General features: G+C 45.9%; 1 protein-coding gene across 5 annotated transcripts in view; it reads left to right on the top strand.

The window, feature by feature from the left end:
• Tenm4 (teneurin transmembrane protein 4) overlaps nucleotides 1-23,473 on the top strand; it is a 725,631-nt gene that overhangs the window by 671,100 nt on the left and 31,058 nt on the right. For all 5 annotated transcript variants that reach the window (XM_028770606.1, XM_028770607.1, XM_028770604.1 and 2 more), the window contains 3 exons: nucleotides 6,673-6,905; nucleotides 11,089-11,243; nucleotides 16,927-17,804. In XM_028770606.1, coding sequence (XP_028626439.1) covers nucleotides 6,673-6,905; nucleotides 11,089-11,243; nucleotides 16,927-17,804 — 1,266 coding nt within the window. The remainder of the gene's footprint in view (nucleotides 1-6,672; nucleotides 6,906-11,088; nucleotides 11,244-16,926; nucleotides 17,805-23,473) is intronic.

Below are 23,473 nucleotides of genomic sequence, written 5' to 3'. Positions count from 1 at the left end.
AAAACCAAGCCCCTGGCTTCTTTCAACCCATTGCTTTCTTAGGTGAGAAAAAAAAAAAACCAAGCCCCTGGCTTCTTTCAACCCATTGCTTTCTTAGGTGAGAAAAAAACAATCTACAAAGTGATACAGAGTGTAAAGGGAGACTCCCACTGCCTGCCACTTTCCTAATACGGAGGCAGGAACCCTGAGTTTCCACTGCAATCTTTGGTTGGTACTGATCTTGGCAAATTGCTTCCTCTCTCTGAGCCTCAGTGCCTGCACCCTTTAGTGAATACTGGTTAGATTAAAGAAGTTCTAGAAGTGTATCTTCTGCATCTGTCCGTTGCTTCATTTTCTTCCAATGACAGCATTTGCTTCCATGGGAACCTTGGCCTGTGTGTACACCCCCAGGAGAGACTTATCTGTCTTTGACTTTTTCAGTCTCATGCCACCTGCTATCCTGGGCATTCCCAGTAGCCCGAGTCCCTTCAGCATCTGCTGCTGTGGACCTGTTCAGGAAACAAGCATCCTTACGTCTTCTAGGATTTCTTCCCTGGGGACAGGAAGGGCTGTTAGAAGCCTGTTCTTATGCATGAACTTAACCTCCCTCAAACCAAGCTACACATATGGTACCAACTCAAAAGAGCCCTTAACTGTCATGGAAAATAGACTAGCAACTCAGAATTAAGTCAAGAATACATGGCTATTATTCACCAACATAAATATACTAGAGATTTCTTAGGGTCACCAGATTTGGGGGACTGGGGATATAACTTAGATAGTAGAGTGCTTATTTAGTAGTCTTGAAGAACTGAGTTCAATTCCTAGCGCCACAGAAACTGGGTAGGATGCTGCAGTCCTCAAATCCCAGTACTTAGGAGATAGAGAAACAAGGATCACAAGTTCAAGATCATCTTTAGCTATCTAGTAGGTTCAAGGTCCCCTGGAATATGTATGATCATGTCTCAAGAGTTTAAAAAAAAAGACAAAAATCCAAAACATTCCATTTATCAAACAACTCGATTTTTCTTGGGACGGACACTGTGTGCAGAGGTTTATATTCTTTGTATAGTTTTCATCCTTAAAATAACCCTTTGAAGTAGATGTGATTGCCCCATTTCTCAGATTAAGCACAGAGACTCAAAGCAGCAAACCAATCTGCACAAGCAAACGCAGGAAGTGGATAGTGGATGGCGGAGTTGGTGTTAGACCCTCTGCCCCTCTGGCTCCAGCGCTCACCTCTAGTGGTGGGAGCATGTAAACTAGTTCCTGTCAGGGCAGCATCCAAAGTGGCTAAACAAGGCTCCTTGCTCAAAGGAGATCTTACTCTAGGACCAAAGGAGGCTTCTCCCTCAGAAGTAGAGAAAAGATTATCCTTCATCACTAGAGACTCCCAAGTTCCCAGTCTGCCGAGAGCATCCATCCCCACTTCCCCCTAAAGAGGGAGGGCTGACTTCAACACACTCACTTTAGGAATGTTTCCACAGCCAAGGTTACATTCCCAGAGCTAGAAGACAGTGTGAGACCTGGGAGTTCTCTGCAGCAAGCTCCAGCACAGGGCTGTGATCTAGTTCTGCGTCTGGCCCTGCTCAGGGTCCTGGCCATAAGAATTGGCTTAGACACAGTCTTTGGAGCCTGAAAATGCTCCCTGTCCATGGGCCTGGTCCTGGGGTCTCTGGGCCTCTGCTGCAGGCCATCTTCCATCACATGCCTTCAGGTTTACATGGTTTGCAGCACATCCCTAGGCCTTTATAATGCAGTACTGATAGTGATAGGCCTGGGAAATATCAGAAATGCCGAGTCCTGCACTATGGAACTGAAATCTGCATTTTGGTAACATCTTCAAGAGCGTCCTCTGCACGCTGAAGTCTAAGGCACTCTGCTTAATTCCCAAGTCTGGCTATACCTAGGACTCACCTGAAAAGACCTCAAGGGCAGAGCCCAGCCCCTTTCAGTCATGCTTGTTCAGGCTACTTCTTCTCATTTCCAGATGGTTCTGATGTACAAAACCATCAATCTAAGATCACTAGCAACCGATGCTTCCTGTGTATCCTCCAGTGACAAAGCCAAATTCATTCATTCATTTATTCTTACATAAGTTCAGCAGAACTTTTCAGAACATTTCCTCTGAATCTGTGTTAGTGGAATCATTTAGGACTTGAAGTCAGTCCCTATCCTACAAGAGTTCAAGAAGGTATTCATAGTAGTGGTAGTGGCGGTTGTAGTTTATCTATATGGATGGTTTGCCTGTATATATCTGTGTGCCACATGTATGCAGTATACTTAGAGGCCAGAGAGAACATAGGATCCCCTAGGACTGGAGTTGCAAGTGGTTGTGAGCTACCACGTGGGAGCTGGGAATTGAAATCAGGTCCTCTGGAATATCAGCTAGTGTCCTTAACTGCCGAACCATTTCTCCAGTTCCAAGTTCAAGGCTTTATGGAGGAAATAGACAAGTCATCAGAGAAGAATCTGTGAAAGTGCCACAGACACTAGAAGCAAGATCTGCCACAGCTCTGGTGGAAACATGAAGATATAACAGAAAAGCAGGGGGCAGGAATGGTAGCACAGGTGAGGGAGTACTTAGCCGAATCTCTCAAGATAGCCAAGTCCAAGGGGCCCCCGAGCTTTCTTCCATCCTATGCTTTCAAGGATTGTGTGACTTGCAGCAGACCGTCAGGTCTTCAGAATGCAGAGCTGATGTGTTCAGGGAACGGTGCAGCTATGTGGAGAATAGAAGGAGACTGGAATGAAGCACGCGGAGATTGAAATCCACTCGGCAGCTTGTGAGCCTGCTCAGGCACTTTATCTCTGTCCATCTCAGTTTTCTTAAATGGAGGGAGACAGTCCCTACTTAATGTGTTAGTTACGGGGGAATGAGGCCATGTGTGTCGAGTGCAGACACAGACTAGGACAGAATCCACATCTTTCAGTGTCAGATACATCCCAATCCATGGCATCACCTCCATAGCTCTGTCCTATAGGCTGCTGGGGCGGCCTGGGGAAGGCACAGAGGGAACCACAGATACAGTGCAGCTGCTAGTGCTGGCTGGCATGAGGAGGAAATGTGGAACTGGATATGTAGTTCAGTTGGTAGAGTGCTTGCACAAAGCCCTAGGTTTGATCTCTAGCACCAAAGAAAGCCATATTTAATGATACACACCTGCAATCCCAGCACTTGGGAGGCAGAAGCAGGACAATCAAGAGTTCAGGGATATCCTCAGCTACATGGCGAGTTTGACGTTTAGCCTGGGATAAATGAGCCAGTCTGAAAAACAAACAAATGTCAAACGTGTGTGTGTGTGTGTGTGTGTGTGTGTGTGTGTGTGTGTGTGTGTGTATAAAGGCCCATGTGTAGCAGAGCAGAGACCTAACCACTGGACAGCTGACAGTCACAGCTATTTCATTGACTTGCCCCAGTTAAACACTCACCGTCTCCACTCAGAGCAAGCAGTTTCCCTTCCATGCTGACCACCATATAAGCATAAGAGATGGGGTCTAGGACAATCCTGACAAGGCCACCATTTCCTGGAATTCACACACTTGAGAAATTCCACGTGAGTGACACTTCTCCAGGGCAGTGTGGGACTATGTGAGCTAGAAACTCAAGGGGCTAATCTAAGCGGACAGGTCCCTCCACCATACTCCCTCGGGGTCCTCTCTCTGCCAAGGTAGATAGCACCAGCTTATCATGAGTGATGCACACCGAGATGAAATAGTCCCCCGCCCTCCGGCTGCTATGGGGAAGCTGGTAGGCTGGGTTGCTCCAGCATGAAGGAGCAGGATCTAAGGTCACTGTGTTTTATTAAGCTAGGATCAGGGTTGTCTGGGAAGATTAAATTTGTGCCACCTTCTAAGTCCCAAGGGAACATTTCAAGATAAACAGGACGTCTGTGTTATTACTGCCAACCCCATGAGAAGTAGAAGCAAAGCCAAGTGATTTTAATGCAAATGCCACCTAAATAAACTGAAAATGGACATGCTGTCATCTATTTAAGACAAGCTGCTCTGAAGGGTTGGAGACTGCAAGTGGGGCATTGGAAATGCAGTCTGGATAAAAATCTAGCCATTTCCCCTTAAAGTACTGGAAGGTGGTATGAAAGACATAAATCGTCAGGCCTTATGCTTGGTGTAAAACATACATTAGTATAAACCCCAGGCCACAGAGGAAAAACAGCCAGGGAAACGTGGCAGAAAAGGTCCCTGAGTGGCTGCCTTGAAAATAGACGACAGAGAGCAGAGGAGTGGGTAGAGGCATCAAGGGGCCTGATATGGATGTCTGAGAGGAAGGCTGCCTTGCCTTCCTCTGCTGGATCTGCCTTGGAAGAGCTGTGCTTCCTCTGAAAGTCGGGAGAGTGTTGCAAACTGAAACATGGAAATAAATTGGTGAGGTTTGGATCCGATCAGAAAAATAGTCTGAGGAAGAAGATCCTGCCCTCGTTCGTTAGGAGGTGATGGGATAGCAGTGCGGGGCTGGCAAGGAAATGCCAGTGCAGAACAGCATGTCATGTGGAGCTCAGGGAAAGAAAACTCGGGGCTGGCAAGGAAATGCCAGTGCAGAACAGCATGTCATGTGGAGCTCAGGGAAAGAAAACAGTAAGAGAGCCGCAGGTCTAAACACCGGGCTCTGACCCAGGGGATACCACCAAGGCAAGGGATGTTTCTAATGATGAGAAGTCAGGGCCAGACTAAGACGCCATGGCTCTAAACACACACACGCACACACACAGTGGGGGGAGGTGGTACAGATACACACACATACACACAGAGACAGGTACAGACACACCACACAAACACACACAGTGTCTCAAGCTTCTCGTGTGATAAACACCAGTTTATAAAATTAAGTTTTTCCAAAGGACCTGGGTTAATCACTATGCTTGATAAATGTACAATATTGACATGCTGTTTGAATACAATATTGACGTGATCAGACCACACACAGGAGCTGAAAATTGACATCACAGTGGGCTCCCAGTGGTAAGCCTAGCATCCATGTACTCTAGAGTTGGAAGAAGTTGTAATCAATACCCCTGAGTAGTACAATCTGTACTTATTAGGAGACGCCTACCTGAAAGTCGTCTCCAAAGACACAAGCACCACCACTCAGTGATTTCTGAATTCCTCCTGTGTGCCATGCATCATACTACATGTGAGACACATGTGGTTTCATATGAATGGTCCCAATTTTTAAGCAAACACTAACACCACTATCTTGTAGATGAAGGAAATTGGAGGCCCAGGGGCCCAAGTTTCAGAACCCACAGAATCCAGACTGATCTGGTTTCATGCCCTGGACATTTTCCAATGGAAATATCTCTTTCACGTTTCTCCGTGATCTGACTTCTTTCCTGTTACCAGAGCCCAGGTTTTGTGACTTTCTTCCAGAAGCAGACCCTCTCAGCCCCGCTCCTCTGTTGTTTCTTTTCCTTGAGTTTGCTGCATCTCATTTATACCTGACTGCAGGACAGAGACAGCTGGGCTCCTGATTACCTCACCCTTAGGAACACCCGGAAATAGGGCAGACACTGGCAGCAGGCAGCTTTAGCCAGTGTCTTATCTGCCAGTCTCAAGACAGAATTGGAAGTTGCTGTAAAAACCTTAGAGAGAAAGGCTTGTTTTAAACTCCTGGGTTGTTGTTTAAAGTCAAACGCTTTCATGCTCCTATCCTGGGTTAGCGTGTCTCCTATGACAAGATTCATTGATAATCTTTTATGTGTTGGAGTAGATTGGCTCAGTAGTTAAGAACGCTGGCTGCTCTTCAGAGGACCCAGGTTCAGTTTTAGTACTCACATGGTAGCTCACAGCAGTCTACAGTTCTATCTCCAGTGGATCCAATGTCTTTTTCTGGCCTCTGTGGGCGTTGCACATATACAGTTCACATGTGTACATGAAGGCAAAACACTAATACACATAAGAGAAAAAAAAGTACATGTTTAGCATTTAATATAGGCAATCATTAGCAAGAGGCCTGGTGGGGGTTTTTTGTGTGTGTGTGTATGTATGTATGTATGTATGTATGTATGTATGTATATGTGTGTGAGAGGGCACATGTATGTACAGGTAGGCATCAGATATGTGTATATGCATATAGAAACCAGCGAACAACCTTGGATAGCACCATATACCCTATGTTTCCCTTTGAGTCAGTCTCTCAATGGCCTAGAGTTCATCAAGGAGTATAGGCCAGCTGGCCAGTGACCCCCAGGATTCTCCCATCTCTGTCTCCTAAACACTGTCATCACAAGGACATGGACCCACAGCTGGCAAGGTTTGTTTGTTTGGTTGGTTGGTTAGTTGTTGTTGATGATGATGTTGTTTTTAACATAGGTTCTGAGTATTGAACTCAAGTTCTGGTGCTTGCAAGCACTATACTGGCTGAGCAATGTCCTCAGGCTAGGCAAGGGGTTTTTGCATTAGGAATTTAAAGGGGGAGGGATCATTAAGCCGAGCTCTCAGGTCACCCACAATGAAGATAGCACCCTCATTAGAGCATTTTGCTTAGATTCAAATGGTTTGGGGAATTCATGTTGTACATACCCATCCAAGTATTAAGCAGGCTCAACTCTTCTTAGTTCTGAGATCAAATGAGACCTGGCATGTTCAGGATGGTATGGCCATAGTCACGTTGTGTATCTCTAGTTATGTGATGGAGAGAGCAAAGTGCTCACCCTAGCCCTGACTCTCTTGCAGTCACAGCCCAGCTCACAAATACTACCTGGCTACAGACCCCATGAGCGGGGCCGTCTTCCTGTCTGACACCAATAGCCGGCGGGTCTTCAAGGTCAAGTCCACCACAGTGGTGAAGGACCTGGTCAAGAACTCCGAGGTGGTAGCAGGGACTGGTGACCAGTGCCTCCCCTTTGATGATACTCGCTGTGGAGACGGTGGAAAAGCCACAGAAGCCACGCTCACTAATCCCAGGGGTAAGGCTTTGCTTTTAAAGCAATAGCATTTGTTTGTCATTAAAATTGTATCTGTCTGTCTGTCTGTCTGCCTACCTGTCTGTGTGTTAGTGTGTTTATATTTGATATAAGCAATTATCAGCAAGAGGCCTACCAGGGGGTGGGGTGGGAAGAGTGTGTGTGTGTGTGTGTGTGTGTGTACAGAGGAATTGTGATACTTCTACCTGCTGGAAACAATCCCAGTTAACAATACCTGTCTTTCCTCCTGTCTCTTTTTCGGAGTGTTTGTGCACATTAGTCAGTGCAGTCAAACAAGATGAAACACCAAGCACACTCTGTTAGCAAGCTGCTTTTATCTAAACGATGCCAAATGACTTCTCCATGACAGTAAATAGTCTCCTAGCTACTCATTTTTAACAGCTGTGTAGGATTCTAACAAACCAACACTCCATCCCTTGAGCAACTCCCTCCTATCGGGCGTGCGGGCTTTCCCTCAGGGTTTTTGCTACACAAAGACATTGTCCTGTGTCTTCCTTGCATATAAAGTAGACTCAAAGAGATGAGTCTCTAATTTTTCATTCATCAAGTATATACCAAGTGCACAGAGCTTCAGAATGCAAAGCAAAGCTGACCATAGCAGAATCAATGACACCTGAACGGTAAGCACTCTGATAGGAGAGAGGAGACACGCACCCTGAGATGCAAAAAGGAAACGCTGTCCACGGGGGCTCTGAGCCTGAATGCCTGGAGACTGAGGAAACTTGACACAAGAGAAGCCATCATTACCAAGAGGTGTCCTTCAGTAAGGCATTTACTATGTAGTAAGCCCTACAGCCAGGGACGTCTAGCCTCTAAGCCTCAGGGACCTATTCAATAAAATCAGGGTAATAGTACCACCTACCTCTACCTCTAAGATTGTTCTGGGGGTCAAAGTTGATATATTTCACATGCTGTCCTGTAAAACTATTAGAAATAATTATAGTGTTAAAGAGGACCAGATTTCAAGATTGGTTTCAGATTTCAGATTTGGTTTCAAATCAGAGCCGTAGACTCTTGAGAAATCGTGTGTTCAGACATTGTCATCTAGCAAGTGTGATGTTAGTTGCCTAACCTCTCCGAACCTCATTTTCCTCCTCTGTGTTACAGGATTGTTCTGCACAGTCATAATCCAATTCAAATGTCAGGAATATAAATGTCTAGTACAAACAACTAGGTACATAGTAAACATAGCATCACGGGAAATTCCCTATTGGTATCACTACTATGTAGTATGTAATCACGTAGCATCATATAACATGGTGACAGACTGTCTACCTAACTAATGGAATGGTCAGGTGACAACTCTACGGGTAAACGTTATGTCATCAATAGTTCAACTCCCTGCTAGCTGTGATTCCTTAGTACTGACTGAGCAGTGGGGAGCAAGCACAGCCTTGCACTGAAGTTTGTCTCTGCCTCTAGTCTTCCCTCAGACCTCCCCTGTCGGACCTCAGTGTCCCAGTTTGTGAGTAAGCAGGCTAAGCTGAATGATCCCGAGGCCCCTGTTGACTGCACCATCCTACTCTCTTCAAATTAAAACCATTCTTGCTGAGAGATTTGTCGTCTCTCCTGGCATCCCTCCGTTGTTCTGCATGCCTGCGGTCCCCTCCCTCACCCACACAGATGGAGTGGCAGTACCATCGCCCAAAAGCCTGTAATTAACCCAGACAGAAATGACAAGGGTGCTGCAGTTTGCAGTCACTTTGCAGGAGGGAGGAGAAAAGATGTCCATCTATTTAGCACAACAAAAGGAGAAAAAATGAAGTAATTAATCAGGGGACAGATCTCTTCTATTAGCCTGCGCAGCCAACTTTGTAAACAAGAAACCCAATTGTTCATGAAGCACTCATCAGTCCTGGCAGATGGAGGAGAGAGACAGGGCAGAGCCAGGCAGACAGGCGGCAGGCCTGACTCATGTCCTGCTGCTTAAGGAAGGAAATTAATTGATATTCTAGGCAGGACCACAGCAAAGGCTCCCAGCCCGGAGGCTGCCTGTACATTGGTCAAAGTCCTTTTCTAGCTTCCTGGTCCTTTAAAGAGGGATGGAATGAGTGGTCTGATGTGGCCATCACTCAGAGAACCTTGGAGGCCTGGAAGAAACACAAGGACCAGAGAACTCATCCAGGCCTTAGAAGCCACAGAGCATTGTCTGCTGTTACACAGTCAGAATGGTCATTAATGAGTATTGGGAACTAAGAACTCAAAGTCAGCTGTTTTTCCCCACCCTACTCTGTGTGTGTGTGTGTGTGTGTGTGTGTGTACGTGTGTGTGTGTGTGTGTACGTGTGCGTGTGTGTTTTGTGGAAGTACACAGGTATATGTCAAGAGTACACAATCATTCATAGTTTATATAGGAGACCAGAGACCAGAGATGTCATTCCACTTTTTTGATTTTTTTTTCTGAGATAAGGCCTCTCATTGGCCCAGAATTCAGTGAGTCCCAGATCCACCTATCTCCACCTCCCCAGTGCCAGGATTGTAAGAACACTCCCATATCTAACTTCTGTGTGGGTTCTAGACCTGAATCTCAGTTCCCCACGTTACCAACTGAGCTCTCTCCCTGGCTGCCCCAGTCAGAAGCTGTCATTCCACACAGCAATGAGGAAACCAAGAGTCAGGGGTGAAGTAACTCAGCCAGGAGCCTCCTAACTCAGGATGCCTCCTCCCCATGCCTCATCTAACCTTCCCTCCCATTGCCTGGCCAGAAGACAAGAGAGTGTATCAAGATCACCCTTTATGTCACCACCTCCCTCCTGAGTCTGTCATTTCCCATGGTACTCCATATGGTTCTGACTCAGTCCTGTGTCTCCGTTTCAAAACTTGTCACCCTTCATGAGTACCAGGCACCACCCAGAAATTCCGAAAACACATATCAGTCCTAGACCCTGCCATCTCCTGGGTGGTATCACCAGAACTGAAGCCAAGCAAAGCTCCCTGGATGGTTCTGAAATGAGTCCCTGGCCAGGAGGAATGACCTCCTGAGTGACCTTCTGTACCCCCACCCCCAAGCTGCCCTTCAAAAACACAACCTTTGCATGAAGTTTTCTCAGACATCCACCTGGGATTGCCATGGGCTCCTCGTAAGCCCTCAGGCCAAAGGCAGAGATACAGGCTCTAAGCAGTGCCTTAATATAATGAGTAAGGAAACAGATGCCAAGAGGTGGGCCCCACACCCCCGTGGAGAAAGTTGTCAGAGTGAAACAACTCAGCAAGTGAAAGGGAAGATGCTGAGTGACAGCCAGGACCCCCATCTTCAGAGTGCCCTCCACAGATCCAAAAGTCAATGAACCCATTCTCTACACAGACCCAAAGGTTGTGTTTCAATCTGTGCTCTTATAATGACCAATGAAACCGAAATAACAAGGGTTGATAAACTCAGAGTATGATTGTCTTGGAAGAAAAGAAAAATTGTTACTAAAAAGGAGATCCATTATTGTTGTGTTTACAGGACTTCAGAAATAGGTTAATTTAATTAATAATTCACAGTGACACTGAAAAATCTTTCCTACCTCTACGTCAAGTCCTTTACAAACCCAGTTTCTGTTGATATCCAAGAGAAGGATAAGAGTCTCTTACAGCAGCAGAGTGGGAAGACAGAGCCTGAGGTCTAGGCCATTGGATTTTTACTCCTGGCTCATAGGACACTCAAAGCCTTAGCACCTTCCTTGCTCCCTGTTCATCTGTAAGAGAAGACTGGAGTCGCTGGGAATGTAGCTCACTTGGTACAGTGCTTGCCTGGCATGCATAGAGTCCTTGGTTCAGTCCTCAACACTTCATAAGACTGGGCATAGCAGTGCACACATATAATCTCAGCACTGGGAAGGTAGAGGCAGGAATTCAAAAGTTCAAAGTCATCTTCTCTGTATCTGAAACTTGAGGCCAGCCTAGGCTATGTGAGATCCTGTCTCAACTAAATAATAATACTTTCAGGGTTTTTTTTTAATTTAAAGGTAAACAAAAGTAAATAACAAACAAACTGTTAAATAATAAAGAGGGGACCAGAGCCACTTGGGATCGCTCAGTGCTATAGCACTTATTCCAAGTACAAGATCCCAGCAGAGGGACAGAGAGCCGGATGGGGGCAGGTGTTACATCCTGAAGCTATCTACTGCCAATCTCCCTCTCCGATCCAATGCTGAATTCCCGTTTTGCCTTCTCCACCCCAGGAATTACAGTGGACAAGTTTGGACTCATTTACTTCGTGGATGGCACCATGATCAGACGTGTCGATCAAAATGGGATCATTTCCACTTTGCTGGGCTCCAATGACCTCACCTCGGCCAGGCCCCTCAGCTGTGATTCTGTCATGGATATTTCTCAGGTGAGAAGACATTGTCTCCCAGAACCCTGTATGCATGTGTGTTCTTGTGCCTCTTGTCACCCAGCCTGATGACTACTCTTAGCACTGTGGCTCAGGGCCTGCACTGAGTACCCAGAAGAAGAAACTGCCACAATCCAAATGCCCTGAGAGTCAGTCAGCATTAGCTATAACAAGTGTGTGGCTAGAGTAGAGACTCACGGGATAGTGGAGAAAACCTTTCTATGGCCAACAGACCATTGTGAATTTAAATTCATATCTCTGAACTTCCTCTTTGACAATACATGCAGGCATGTGTATACTTTCTAGAACATATGCTGCACAAGACAGGGATTCTGCCTGCCTGTCACCTCTTCTACTTTAACCAAAGTGCCTAGTATACAGAGCAAAGCCAATATTTGTTGGTTAGTTGTTTGGACCCTAGCTGTACCACTCAGTAGATCCTTAGCTATCCAAAGCCTTGGGGCATGGATAGGCTTGTGAAATCTTTTGAACTTCCTGTCTCCTAACCATACAATAAAGTGATTGACAGGCATCAGCATGGCAAGATTGCCTTGAAAACACATGTATTATCACATGGGATCAACCTTGCTCATCCCTTCAGAGGTGGTGAATAAAAAGCATCCACTCTCAGTAAGAAGGAGGCGTGGGTACCAGGTTTGGACTCTGAGTTTGCTGGACGGCATAAAATAACAGAAAAGTGATAGTATGTGCAAGGAAAGATGTTACTAAGCCTAGTGCGAGCCTGGGGTTGCAGCTCAGGTGAAAGATTGCTTGCTGAGCATTCATAAGGCTCCGAGTTCAAGCCCTAGTTCCATATAAACTGGATATGGTGGCATGCTCTGTAATCCTACTGTGTTAGTCAGGGTTTCTATTCCTGCACAAAACATCATGACCAAGAAGCAAGTTGGGGAAGAAAAGGTTTATTCAGCTTACACTTCCACATTGCTGTTCATCACCAATGGAAGTGAGGACAGGAACTCCTGGAGGCAGGAGCTGATGCAGAGGCCATGGAGGGATGTTACTTACTGGCTTATTTCACATAACCTGCTCAGCTTGCTTTCTTATAGAACCCAGGACTACCAGTCCAGGAATTGCACCACACACAATGGGCTGGTTCCTCCCCCTTGATCACTAATTGAGAAAATGCCTTACAGTTGGATCTCATGGAGGCATGTTCTCAAGGGAGGCTTCTTTCTCTATGATAACTCCAGCTTGTGTCAAGTTGACACACAGAACCAGCCAGTATGACCACATCTGAAATGTTCTCAAGGAACATTGGAAAGTTGAATCCAAAGCAGAGGGCACTTTGAAGGGAGCTGAGATAGGAAGTGTGGTTTACAGCCAGTGAGAGAAGATCCTCTTACTATGCCAAAGAATTTGGGCTTTAGCAGGTAGAAAGCAGGAATGAGACCAGTGACTGGCTATCCAGGGTTTCCTGCATATATCCCATGATGACTTGGCAAGGACCAAGTCCTTAACTGCCAGGACCTGGATCAGGGCTTGGCCTGAGTCTGATCAGTGAGCATCCATCCTGCTAACGTTATCAGAGCCTAGGGCACATAAAGAGGCTGAAAGGAGCCCTCTCCCCCAGTCTCACTCACTGGGCCTTCCTCAGTTACTAACACATATCTCTGAACTCCTTCCTCTGAGCCCCATGACCACACTGCTGGCATTCCCAGCACCCACACCCCATCCCAGCCCAGTGCTAGCATGGTGTTCCCTGTGCCAGCTTCTGTGAGTCTGTTCTCTGCAGCTTGACTTTGCAATTTGGCAGGCTTCGCCTTGCTGGCTTGAGAGTTTCCCTTTCCAGTCTGTGAGCAAGCTAGAATTACCCAGGAGGAAGCAGCCAAAACCTAAGGATGTGCAGACAAGTATTTTTGCCTCTCTAAATGGGCCTCAACCAGCCAACACAGTGCACCAAGCACTTTCAATCCACTCATTGGAAAGTTGTTTAGGTTTAGAGAGAGGCACTGCCAAGCACTCACACCAAAGACTTGGAAGGCAGCTAGCATGTTGAAGGGGAGAAAAACACAAAAGCCACTTACTGAGAACCATGGGGTAAAGTCTCTACTTCTGATCCTTGCTTCCTTTGTCTGGATGTAAAAATCGGATTTTCCCCCCACTGAACTCTTAACACAGGCATGTATTTTTCCATATACATATGGAAGGTGGCGTCTGTGTTCAGAGCTCCCTCTACTAAAAACACCCAGGTCTTCCTGTGAAAATTGGGAAGGAAAGTCACAGGGAGCATAGCATGGCTAAAGCCTGCAAAGAGGATAAAGAGGGAGTTTGGGCGGAGACAAAAACCAAATCCCAAAAGACCACTGTGAGAGGCCTGCAGTGAGTGGTCAAGCAGAAGTCAGGGCCCAGGAGGTTGGCTTTCAGCTCAGCAGATAGGGCCTCCACCCTGTACTTTGAAGCCCAAATGAAAACTTGCTATATGCCTGGTGCTGACTAGAAATGAGGTCAGAGCTGAATACAACTTCTCTTCTCTTACTTAGTTGCCACCGTAGTCCCAGGGGTAGAATGTAGGAAACTGAGGCTGGGTGAAAGGAAATGCCTTTACAGAGAGCCCTGCACGGGATTTCATCAAGGATGAGGAAATGAATCTCTCTAATGAGATCAAGAACATAATTGCCTAGCGCAGAGCCGCCAGCTGGTAATACGGTGTAAATATTAGTTCCCTGAGAATCTACAAAGAACTTCCTTGTATATTGTCTCATTTGCTACAACTCCTCTGGATAATGTTGATTACTCTGATTTACATATTGGGAAAGAAGCTCAGTGTCTAAGAAACCTGAGTAAGATGACCCATTAGTGACCCTAGAAGCAAACAGGAAGTGTACCCTGCCCCCAGCCCTCCTGCTCAGTGTAGACACTCATTCATTTACTCCTGTGACAATGCGTTTGTGCACATTCGCCACTCTGTGGCAAAGCAGCTGGCTCGAAACACCTTAATGGAAATCTAGAATGTTCAGGACAACTAGGCAAAGGAGCCCCCTCCACAAGTCCCCTCAGTGCAGGAGCTCGAGAACCTCAGAAGTCCCCTCAAAGGTTCAGTCCCAGTGTTCTCATGATGGGAATTGAAGCTCTGGCAGGAACATCACTAACAGGAGGGAAAACCAGAAAAGTGTTCATATGGGATCTGGTGCAGGGATCTGGTGTGTCAGAGCCTGGAGCCTCTGAGAGCTGTGGCCTTCTTTCCCAGACACACAGTAACACAAAGCAACATGAAAAAAAAATGCTAAAATGCTCTCCGGTCTCCTCTCTCTCTCTCCACTGGGCTCCCTCTCTGCTCCTTCCCACCCACCCACTCATCAGGACGCCATCTTTTCATCATAATGACAAGCAGAAAGGTCTCTGCGAGTAAGTCCCCAAGGTACCACAGGACCAGAGGGCATAAAATATTTAGCAGCCAGTGTTGACAAGAAATGGATTTTAGGAAATTGAAAATTCTCCTGTCACTTTAGAGCAAACTGTGTTCTTGATGTAGCCGAAAGCTGGCAGGACCATACTCCAGAGAGCACCGGGGAGTGTATGCAGCAGCCCAACTGTAGCTCTAAAGAGTCTGCAAGCGCCCCTGCCCTGCAGATAGACAGGGGCTGGGGCTGGGTGAGGGACAGAAGGCTTAGGACCCAGGAGCTGAACACTGACTGTTTTGGTCCATCTTAGGAATGGCTCTTAAGCTAAGAGAACAACCTCATTGTTGGCATTTGTTGTTGTTGTTGTTGTTATTGTTTGGTTGGGTTGTTTGGTTTGGTTTTGTTTTTGGAAATAGGTTTTCTCTCTGTAGCCTTGGGTATCCTGGAACTCGCTCTATAGGCCAAGCTGCCCTCGAACTCAGAGATCTGCTGACCTCTGTCTCCCAAGTGCTGGGATTAAAAGTGTGTTCTGCCACCACCCAGCTTTGTTTGGTTTTTTTACATTCACCAACAACCATATGTACATTGCAACAACTTGAAAAAAATAAAAATGAATATTAGCATCATCCTTGATCCCCAAATGGCTAACATTTTAGTATGCTTCCTTCTAGCTTTAAATCTCCTCTTTGTCTATAAACTAACTTATACATTTCCCTAGCTGGTACTATTCTTCTCCTGCAGCTCTGTAGTCTGTTCTTTCTGTCTAGCACGTAGCAAACACTTCCTCCACGTCATTCCATATCTACCTAGAACAGTAGTTCTCAAAATGTGGGTCTCAATCCTTGTGGGGGTGGCATGTCAGATACCCTGCATAGCAGATATCTGTATTACAGCTCATAACAGTAGCAAAATTATAGTTACGAAGTAGCAACGGAGTAAGACTATGGTTGGGGATCACCACAACATAAGGAGCTGTATTAAACGGTCACATTAGGAAGATTGGGAACCACAACCTAAGGATCATGTTAAATGAATATGCACAGTATTGTAACTTGCAAGTAAAGTAAACGTGCTACAGTTATTTAGCCAGTTCTCAGTTGCTGACCATCTGAGTCAGTTCTGTTTGGTTTGGGGGTTTTGTTGTTTTGGTTTTTGCCATTATTAACATGGCTGTGATAGATACACTAGGAAAGTCAGCTGCGAGAAGCACTGCTCAGTGTTTCTAGACTGTGTAGTGTAGCTATGCCTCTTGGGGACATAACCAAGGGCTTCTCTTAGTGCCAGTCCTTTCCAGTCAGATACATCCAACAATCCTTTGGTAAAACATTGGTCACCCAGACCCTAATGGCTACCGTCCCCTAGGCACCCAAGAAGACTCACCGTTACTCCAGCCACTTTCCCAGCATGGTTTAAGAGAGGCTCCATGTGAGGCTCTGAGCTCTGAGCCTAAGTCCCACTGCAAGTTTCATTAATCCCTTCTAGGAGGACCCACTCTGTGAAGCCCCAGAGACCCCCACATCATTCAGGCTTCCTGAGCTCCAGTGTGCACTCAGTCACCTGGCTGTAGGCAGAGACATATTCAATAAGGTTGGGACAAGCTTACCATTCTGCATTCCTGATCAGCTCCAGGGAGCTGCTGGCATTGCTGATCTGAAGATGAATCCAAGTGTGATCCCCAACCCTAAAAACAATCACCCAGGAAGTTATTTTTAAATAGGCCCAATGTGTGGACCAACCACACTAGGGATCTGGCTTATCTGAATACTCAGAGTGGCATTTGGCCATCAGTGTTTTCTAAAATGTCCATCTAGTGTGAATATGGGACCAAAATGGAGAGTCACTAGCCTAGAGCCACATGTTAGACAGAGGCATGGGGTTTTTGCCTTCATACTCCAAGCCTAACTTCCTGTTACATCAGCATTTCAAGAAGATCTTTTTAAATCCTCTGAACAACTGTTATATCAGCCTCCAGACTCCATCCTCCTCTCCCTCTCACGTCTGTATTCACTGTCTGAGTTTGAGCACTGAACTATGTGCCAGGATGTACAAATGTCATCCCTATTTTTCCAATATGAATATTGAAGCTCAGAAAAGCGAAGTAACTTGCCCAAGGTTGTAAGTGGGTCTAGGTTAGGAACCGAAGCCGGTCTCCATCTCACTGACTGCTTTTCAAGGCTGTGGCCCCCTTCTTCAGTTTCTGTAAGGCTGGGTCAGACTGTATATAAAGGCCCTTTGGACACAATAGTGGGTTATCGGGAGTTTGGGGGTGACTAATGGCGGGCATCTTGGCATCATTCGAGTGTCTGTGTCTCCGTTGTCAGGTTCGCCTGGAGTGGCCCACAGACTTAGCCATCAACCCAATGGATAATTCTCTCTATGTCCTCGACAACAACGTGGTCCTGCAAATCTCCGAAAACCACCAGGTACGCATCGTCGCTGGGAGGCCCATGCACTGCCAAGTTCCTGGTATCGACCACTTCCTGCTGAGCAAGGTGGCCATCCACGCAACCCTGGAGTCAGCCACTGCTTTGGCCGTTTCACACAATGGAGTCTTGTATATCGCTGAGACCGACGAGAAAAAGATCAACCGAATCAGGCAGGTCACTACAAGTGGTGAGATCTCACTGGTTGCTGGTGCCCCCAGTGGCTGTGACTGTAAAAATGATGCCAACTGTGACTGCTTCTCTGGAGATGATGGTTATGCCAAGGATGCAAAGCTGAATACCCCATCATCCTTGGCTGTGTGTGCTGATGGGGAGCTCTACGTGGCCGACCTCGGAAACATCCGAATTCGATTTATCCGGAAGAACAAGCCTTTCCTGAACACCCAGAACATGTATGAGCTGTCCTCCCCCATCGACCAGGAGCTGTACCTCTTTGATACCAGTGGCAAGCATCTGTACACTCAGAGCCTGCCCACAGGAGACTATCTGTACAACTTTACTTACACGGGTGACGGGGACATCACACACATCACGGACAACAATGGCAACATGGTGAACGTCCGCCGAGATTCTACTGGAATGCCTCTCTGGCTGGTAGTCCCAGATGGCCAGGTATACTGGGTAACCATGGGCACCAACAGCGCACTCCGAAGTGTGACCACACAAGGACACGAGCTGGCCATGATGACGTACCATGGCAACTCCGGCCTCTTGGCGACCAAAAGCAATGAAAATGGGTGGACAACGTTTTATGAGTAAGTAGCAAGATATGTTCTATGGGATGCACCATATGACTAAAAATGAGTGAACTGATGGCGTACGACTTTTATTGATTCCATTTTAATTCAGGAGGGGGGGGGTAAAAAGCATTATCAGTGACAGGTTCTGCCTGTTCATATTCTGAAGGATTTCTCCTAAGAGGGAAATGGGATGGTGGGAAAGGCATGAGTTTTAGACTCACGTGGGGCTTCCATCCCAGCTCTATCTACCATGTCAATCTCTCTAGGTCTCAGTTTCCATACCTGTAAAATAGATACAGTAGACACCGACTCAGATTACCACAAGGACATGATGTCAACCAGAAGTACTGAAAGTGTTAGTATCTCCGTATAAACATCAAGGTGACAACTAGAGGATCTGCTCCATGTGGATGGATTCTCTACATAACTGTCGTTCCTTTTTGTTGTTGTTGTTGTTGTTTTGTTTTTAAATTTTGGATGAACTTCTGACATCATTGCATGTCTACTTTCTCAAACACGTGATATAAACATCATCTGGTTTTTCTTTCAATATGTCAAGTTTGTTAAGGAATGGTAATACTTACATATCATGCTGTGCTACAGAAATAACTTCCAGAAGTGGGCACACAGAACCCTTCACCCATGAATTAACAAAATGACTTCGGTCTAGTTGCTCATTGGCTTCTGTGCTGTGGTCTGACCGAGTCCTCGACACAGTGTTGTTCTCAGGTGTAATACTCACTTCAGGTAACTGTCTCCTACTCCTCATGCATGGGACACATCTCAGAGCAGGGTGGCCAGAGAGACAGAGTTCAGCTCATTACAATCCTAGGCAGATAACTCATCTCACGTATGGATAGAAGACAGAGGTGCTATTTTAATGAGTGGGCCTTGTAACATCTCTTTTTCGACATAGACTTTTTTTTTAAGCTTCTCTTCTTTGTCATGTTCCAGACAACTGAGCCTGCTGAGTATGTCAGAATTAGACAGGCTGCAGGAGCTGGTGAAGAACTTAGTCTTGTTGAACATCAGCTATGTGCTAGAAACAGAGTCATTGAGCTATTCTTCACACCAGTGGGGGTGACAGGTAATATTTTCTCTTTTACAGAAACAGAAACTGAGGCTGAGGGAGGCTCATTTGCAGGCTAGAAGACTGTGAGAACCCTACAGGGAAACAGAAGTTCTAAACACAAGTTCTAGCTTGTCTGGGGCTAGAGTTTTAGCTCTGAGTAATCCAGGGTCCTCCAAAACCTCCCCCTGAATTTGCAAATCCCAAATGAGTTTAAGTCCTTGGGCCATAAGGTTTTCTCAAATTAAATGAACATCAGTTCTCACAGCTGTAGAACCCAGTGATGGGAGGGAGGGGCTATAACTGATTTTTAAATATGATTTACACTAAAAAATGTCACAGCCCTATGTGCAAAGTTCACTAGTTAAATTCCTCTCTCCAAACAGGGGCCTTGTTAATTGAAAAAAAAAAAAAAGACAAAGATCCAGGAAAATAGCAATTATCTTGATTAACTCGTTGAAATGGAAATACACTAAATAATTCAATTTTCCCCGTTGCCTGGTAGAAACTTCTTATACATTATTTAGCCAATACAGGGGTTTCTTTGTCAGAGCAAATCTGTTCACGCAATTAGTTCCCAAGGTCACTCCCCCCAAATCCCAAACGGAATGCTAACGTAACACACCACCGCCACTGTCACTCTCGCCATCCCTGAAAACTAAAATCCCTTCCTACACGTATACTGAAAAAGAAGCCCTCCTCTCTGCCCTCCATGTAAACCACAGACACAGCTGATGGTAGTTTAATTATGATGCAAGTATGTGAATTTGTGTGTTTGCTTGGGTGCATTTGTATGTGCAGGTACATGTACATATGTGTATGAAGGCCAGAGAACAACCTCAGGCATCCTCAGGAATGCTACCCACCTCCTTTAAGGTCTCCCATTGGTCTGGTGCTCAGTCACTAAGCTAGCCTGGCTGGCCAGCAGCAGGCTACAGGAGCTGATTGTCTCCAGCTCCTAGTGCTGGGCTTACAAGCACTCACCACCAGGCCCAGCATTTTTATGTGGATTCTGGGGACCAAATTTAGGTCTTCATATTTGGTAAGCACTTGACCAGTTTGGCTATCCCCTCAGCACCCTCAGCTGATATTTCAAGAAAAAGAAACTGATACAATTATATTTTTTAAATAGCATTAAAAATCTTTTAAAAATCCACTTAATATTAAAGCACTGGAGGAATGTTGATGCTTGGCCTAAACCAAAAGTGTGTGGTGCCATACCTAACATTAAAGGGAGACTCACTTTCTTTTTTTTTTTTTTTTGAGATCCTACTGTGTGCCAGACTCTTCCCTCGATGTCTATAACAGCTCCTAGGGCTTGCAAGTCCCTGGGTCTGACACAAAAAATAAATTGACAAGGGTTGCCCCAGTCAGTAAAAATTATCATCTGTATATTCTTTCTACCTATGGCTCAAAGAAAATACACAATAAGCTTCAAGTCGTCCTTAGCAGGTATAGAGTGAAATCCCGTGTCCCTGCCATTCCTGCTACACTGGCCCAGTGTTCTGTGCTTCCTGGTTTATCTGTATGGCAGGGATTAAGTCAGTGGTGAGTTTCTAGTCTAAAACAGGGAATCTCCATGAGATAAAATATGGCAGGTTCAGTGATAGTTGCTGCTGCTGCTGCTGCTGCTTCGGTTTCCAACATACTGTGGCACTGACAGTAATTACAGGAGCAGTATGCAAGGGAAGCAATGAAAACATCAGAAAAAAAAATCAGGTGGAAATCAGAAGTCAGGCAAGGATGGTAGAATCAAATGTCAAGTCTAAGAGGTCAGGATAAGAACCAGGAAAGTAGTCAGATCCTAGGAGTATCTAAGACGGGCTAAGAAATGGAATGCACTGTGGCCCCAAGCAAAGTGCTCCAGCTCAGACTGGAAACAATTGAGGGTGTAAGATACCAGCAGTCACTAGACTATAGCTATAGAGCTGAGAGCAGACTGCAGAGCTTTCAACTAGCCCCCACCATACAGAACTGTCACTCTCTTTGGGGCCATTCTGAGCATCAGAAGACTTGATAACGCTCTTCTCCCCATCTCTGTTCTGCCATCTCTCTGGCTGTCCATTTCCTTTCTCTCTGAATCTCTGCTCCATCTCTGTAGGTCTCTGTCACCTCTCCCTGGATCTCTGTCCTGCTGTCTCTCTGGGTCTCTGTCCTGCTGTCTCTCTGGGTCTCTGTCCTGCTTTCTCTCTGGGTCTCTGTCCTGCTGTCTCCCTGGATCTCTGACCTGCTTTCTCTCTGGGTCTCTGTCTTGCTTTCTCTCTGGATCTCTGTCCTTGCTGTCTCTCTGGATCTCTGTTCTGTTGTCTCTCTGGATCTCTGTTCTGCTTTCTCTCTGGGTCTCTGTCCTGCTGTCTCTCTGGAACTCTGTCCTTGCTGTCTCTCTGGAACTCTATACTCTTCTCTGAGAGCCTACTTTCTCATTTTCTAGCTTCCTGTCCCCTTCTCTTGTACCTGGTCCCTTCTGTCCTTCTCTCTGAGTATTTGTCTCCGTTTCTCTCTGTCTCTACCTCTCTTTCTGTCTCTCCCTCTTGGTCTCTGTCCCCTTATGCCCCCTCCCTCTATATGTGTGTGTGTGGGTCTGTCTGTCTGTCTTCTATCTGTCTCTGTACACCTCTTTCTGAGACTCTAAAACTATATACACACACAAACATGCATACATACATGCGTACGTATGTACATACATACATACATACATACATACATACATACATACATACATACTTTCTGAAAGTGAAATTACTTCATAAATGATGAAACCAGCTAGAAATCATTACAGCATTTTTTATTAAGAAAAACTCCAGATATGGAGTTTTGCCAAGGAACCATTTGTTGAAGTACAGTGCCTCCCTTTTAGCATCATGAGGCAGCTTAGTAGAGTCAGGCTCAATGTTTATACATATAAAAGCACAGGAATGCATGCGGTGTGGGCTGTTACTGAAACAAGTTTTAAGTTGGTTTTATCAATCTTCACAGCACACTAAATAAAACATCTAGTATAAACAGCATATACTTAGAGAAACTTGTCTCAGAGAGTCTGCAGTTGTAGAGAGGCAAAGTTACTCAGCCCATGTCTACTAGGAACACCCTTCTAGAAGACTGCAGTGCAGGCCTTGGCTCTGTAGAGCGGGCACCATTGCTTTCAGACTCAACTCCAGGTCACACAAAACTTTATGGCAAGAAAAAAAAAGTCTTGATAAAGCCAGATGTGGTAGTGTATATTTATAATCCCATTACTCATGAAGCTCAGGCAGTCTGGGCTGCACACATAGTGAGTTCCAAGCCAACCTGTAAACAGTGAGATCCTGTCTCAAAGACAAAAGCAAAGAAGGAAGCTGACAAAATGGGGCTAGTTCCAAAGGGAACTTTCTGGGTGGAAGTGAGAAACAAGCTCACTGTGTTGCATAAAGAGAAGTGGCTGTCGCCTCCCACAGTGCTCTGGGGCAGCTCCCACTGTAATTATGCTCACATTAAATATGTGAGTCCCTTACTAATTCTTTACATTTATTTCTGCTTTAAGCTTAGGGCTTGCCACCTCATAAGAGCTCAGTAAATATTATATGAATGAAATGTAGATCCAGGAGAGAAGGGAGACAAAGAAGGAGCACGTGCTGCATGCCTCAGGGAGGACACTAGATTTAGACCCTGGTTCCAGCATCATCAATGCACCTGGCAGAACGGAGAATTCAATTCACACAGTTCAAATGGAATACGTGGCTTTCAGTCTGTGCTGGAGAGATAGGAGAGCTACAAAGAGCACCCTTCCCAACTTTACGATGAAAATCAGCCTGACTGGAGGCAAATCCATGAGTGTTTCTTGAATTCTTTCTCTAAGGTTACAGGACAAGCAACAGGCCCAAATGCAAGAAGTTAAACTCCACCTACAAAAAAAGGACCACATTTCAGCTTCCAGTTCACCTGGGTGAACACAGCCAGACACTAGAAGTAGTAGTTGAGCTACAGAAATTAGGGATGGTGGGGAGGAGCCCATGTCCTCTTCCTGATCTACCTCGCCCCCTACAAACCACAGCAGAAGTTTACACACACACACACACATGCACGCACACACCCACACGCACATGAATAGAGAAAAATTAAGGAAGTGGCCGTTAAAATTGGCATGGTAAAGGGGCATAGCAGATGCTACTGGGGAACATAGTACCCACTGGCTCCACCCACTCCTTTGTCACCCCGTCTCCCCTAAGGAGCAAAAGAAAATGGCAGCTGCGCATCCTCCTTAGACACTGTGTGAAAATCCATACAGCTCATGAGAGACAGAAAGGAAGGAACATAATAACTGAGGCTGAGAGAGAAGAGGGATAGGTCTTCAGCCCAGAGCTGCTGCCTACGAAGGGCCAGGAGCACAGAACAGACCACAGCCCTGCAGCTCAGGGACCCCAAAGCTCTGTCAGAATGATAGAGAATACTCCCCCATAAGCCACAACTGCCTAAAATCCTGAAGCAAAACAAGGGGCAGAATACAGTGGAAAAGGGGATGCGGAGTAAGCCAGCACATGGAAGGAGCCATCCCTCTAAGACACTACATGGGCCGAACCTAAAGCTGGAACAGAGTGGCTTGGAGGCAGAGGAAAAAAGATAAACAAACAAACAAATA

This window comes from Grammomys surdaster, unplaced genomic scaffold, assembly GCF_004785775.1.
Source record: "Grammomys surdaster isolate TR1022 unplaced genomic scaffold, NIH_TR_1.0 203, whole genome shotgun sequence".
Taxonomy (NCBI): Eukaryota; Metazoa; Chordata; class Mammalia; order Rodentia; family Muridae; genus Grammomys; species Grammomys surdaster.
The sequence above is the reverse complement of the archived record's forward strand: the minus strand, read 5'-3'. Positions and strand labels throughout refer to the sequence as shown.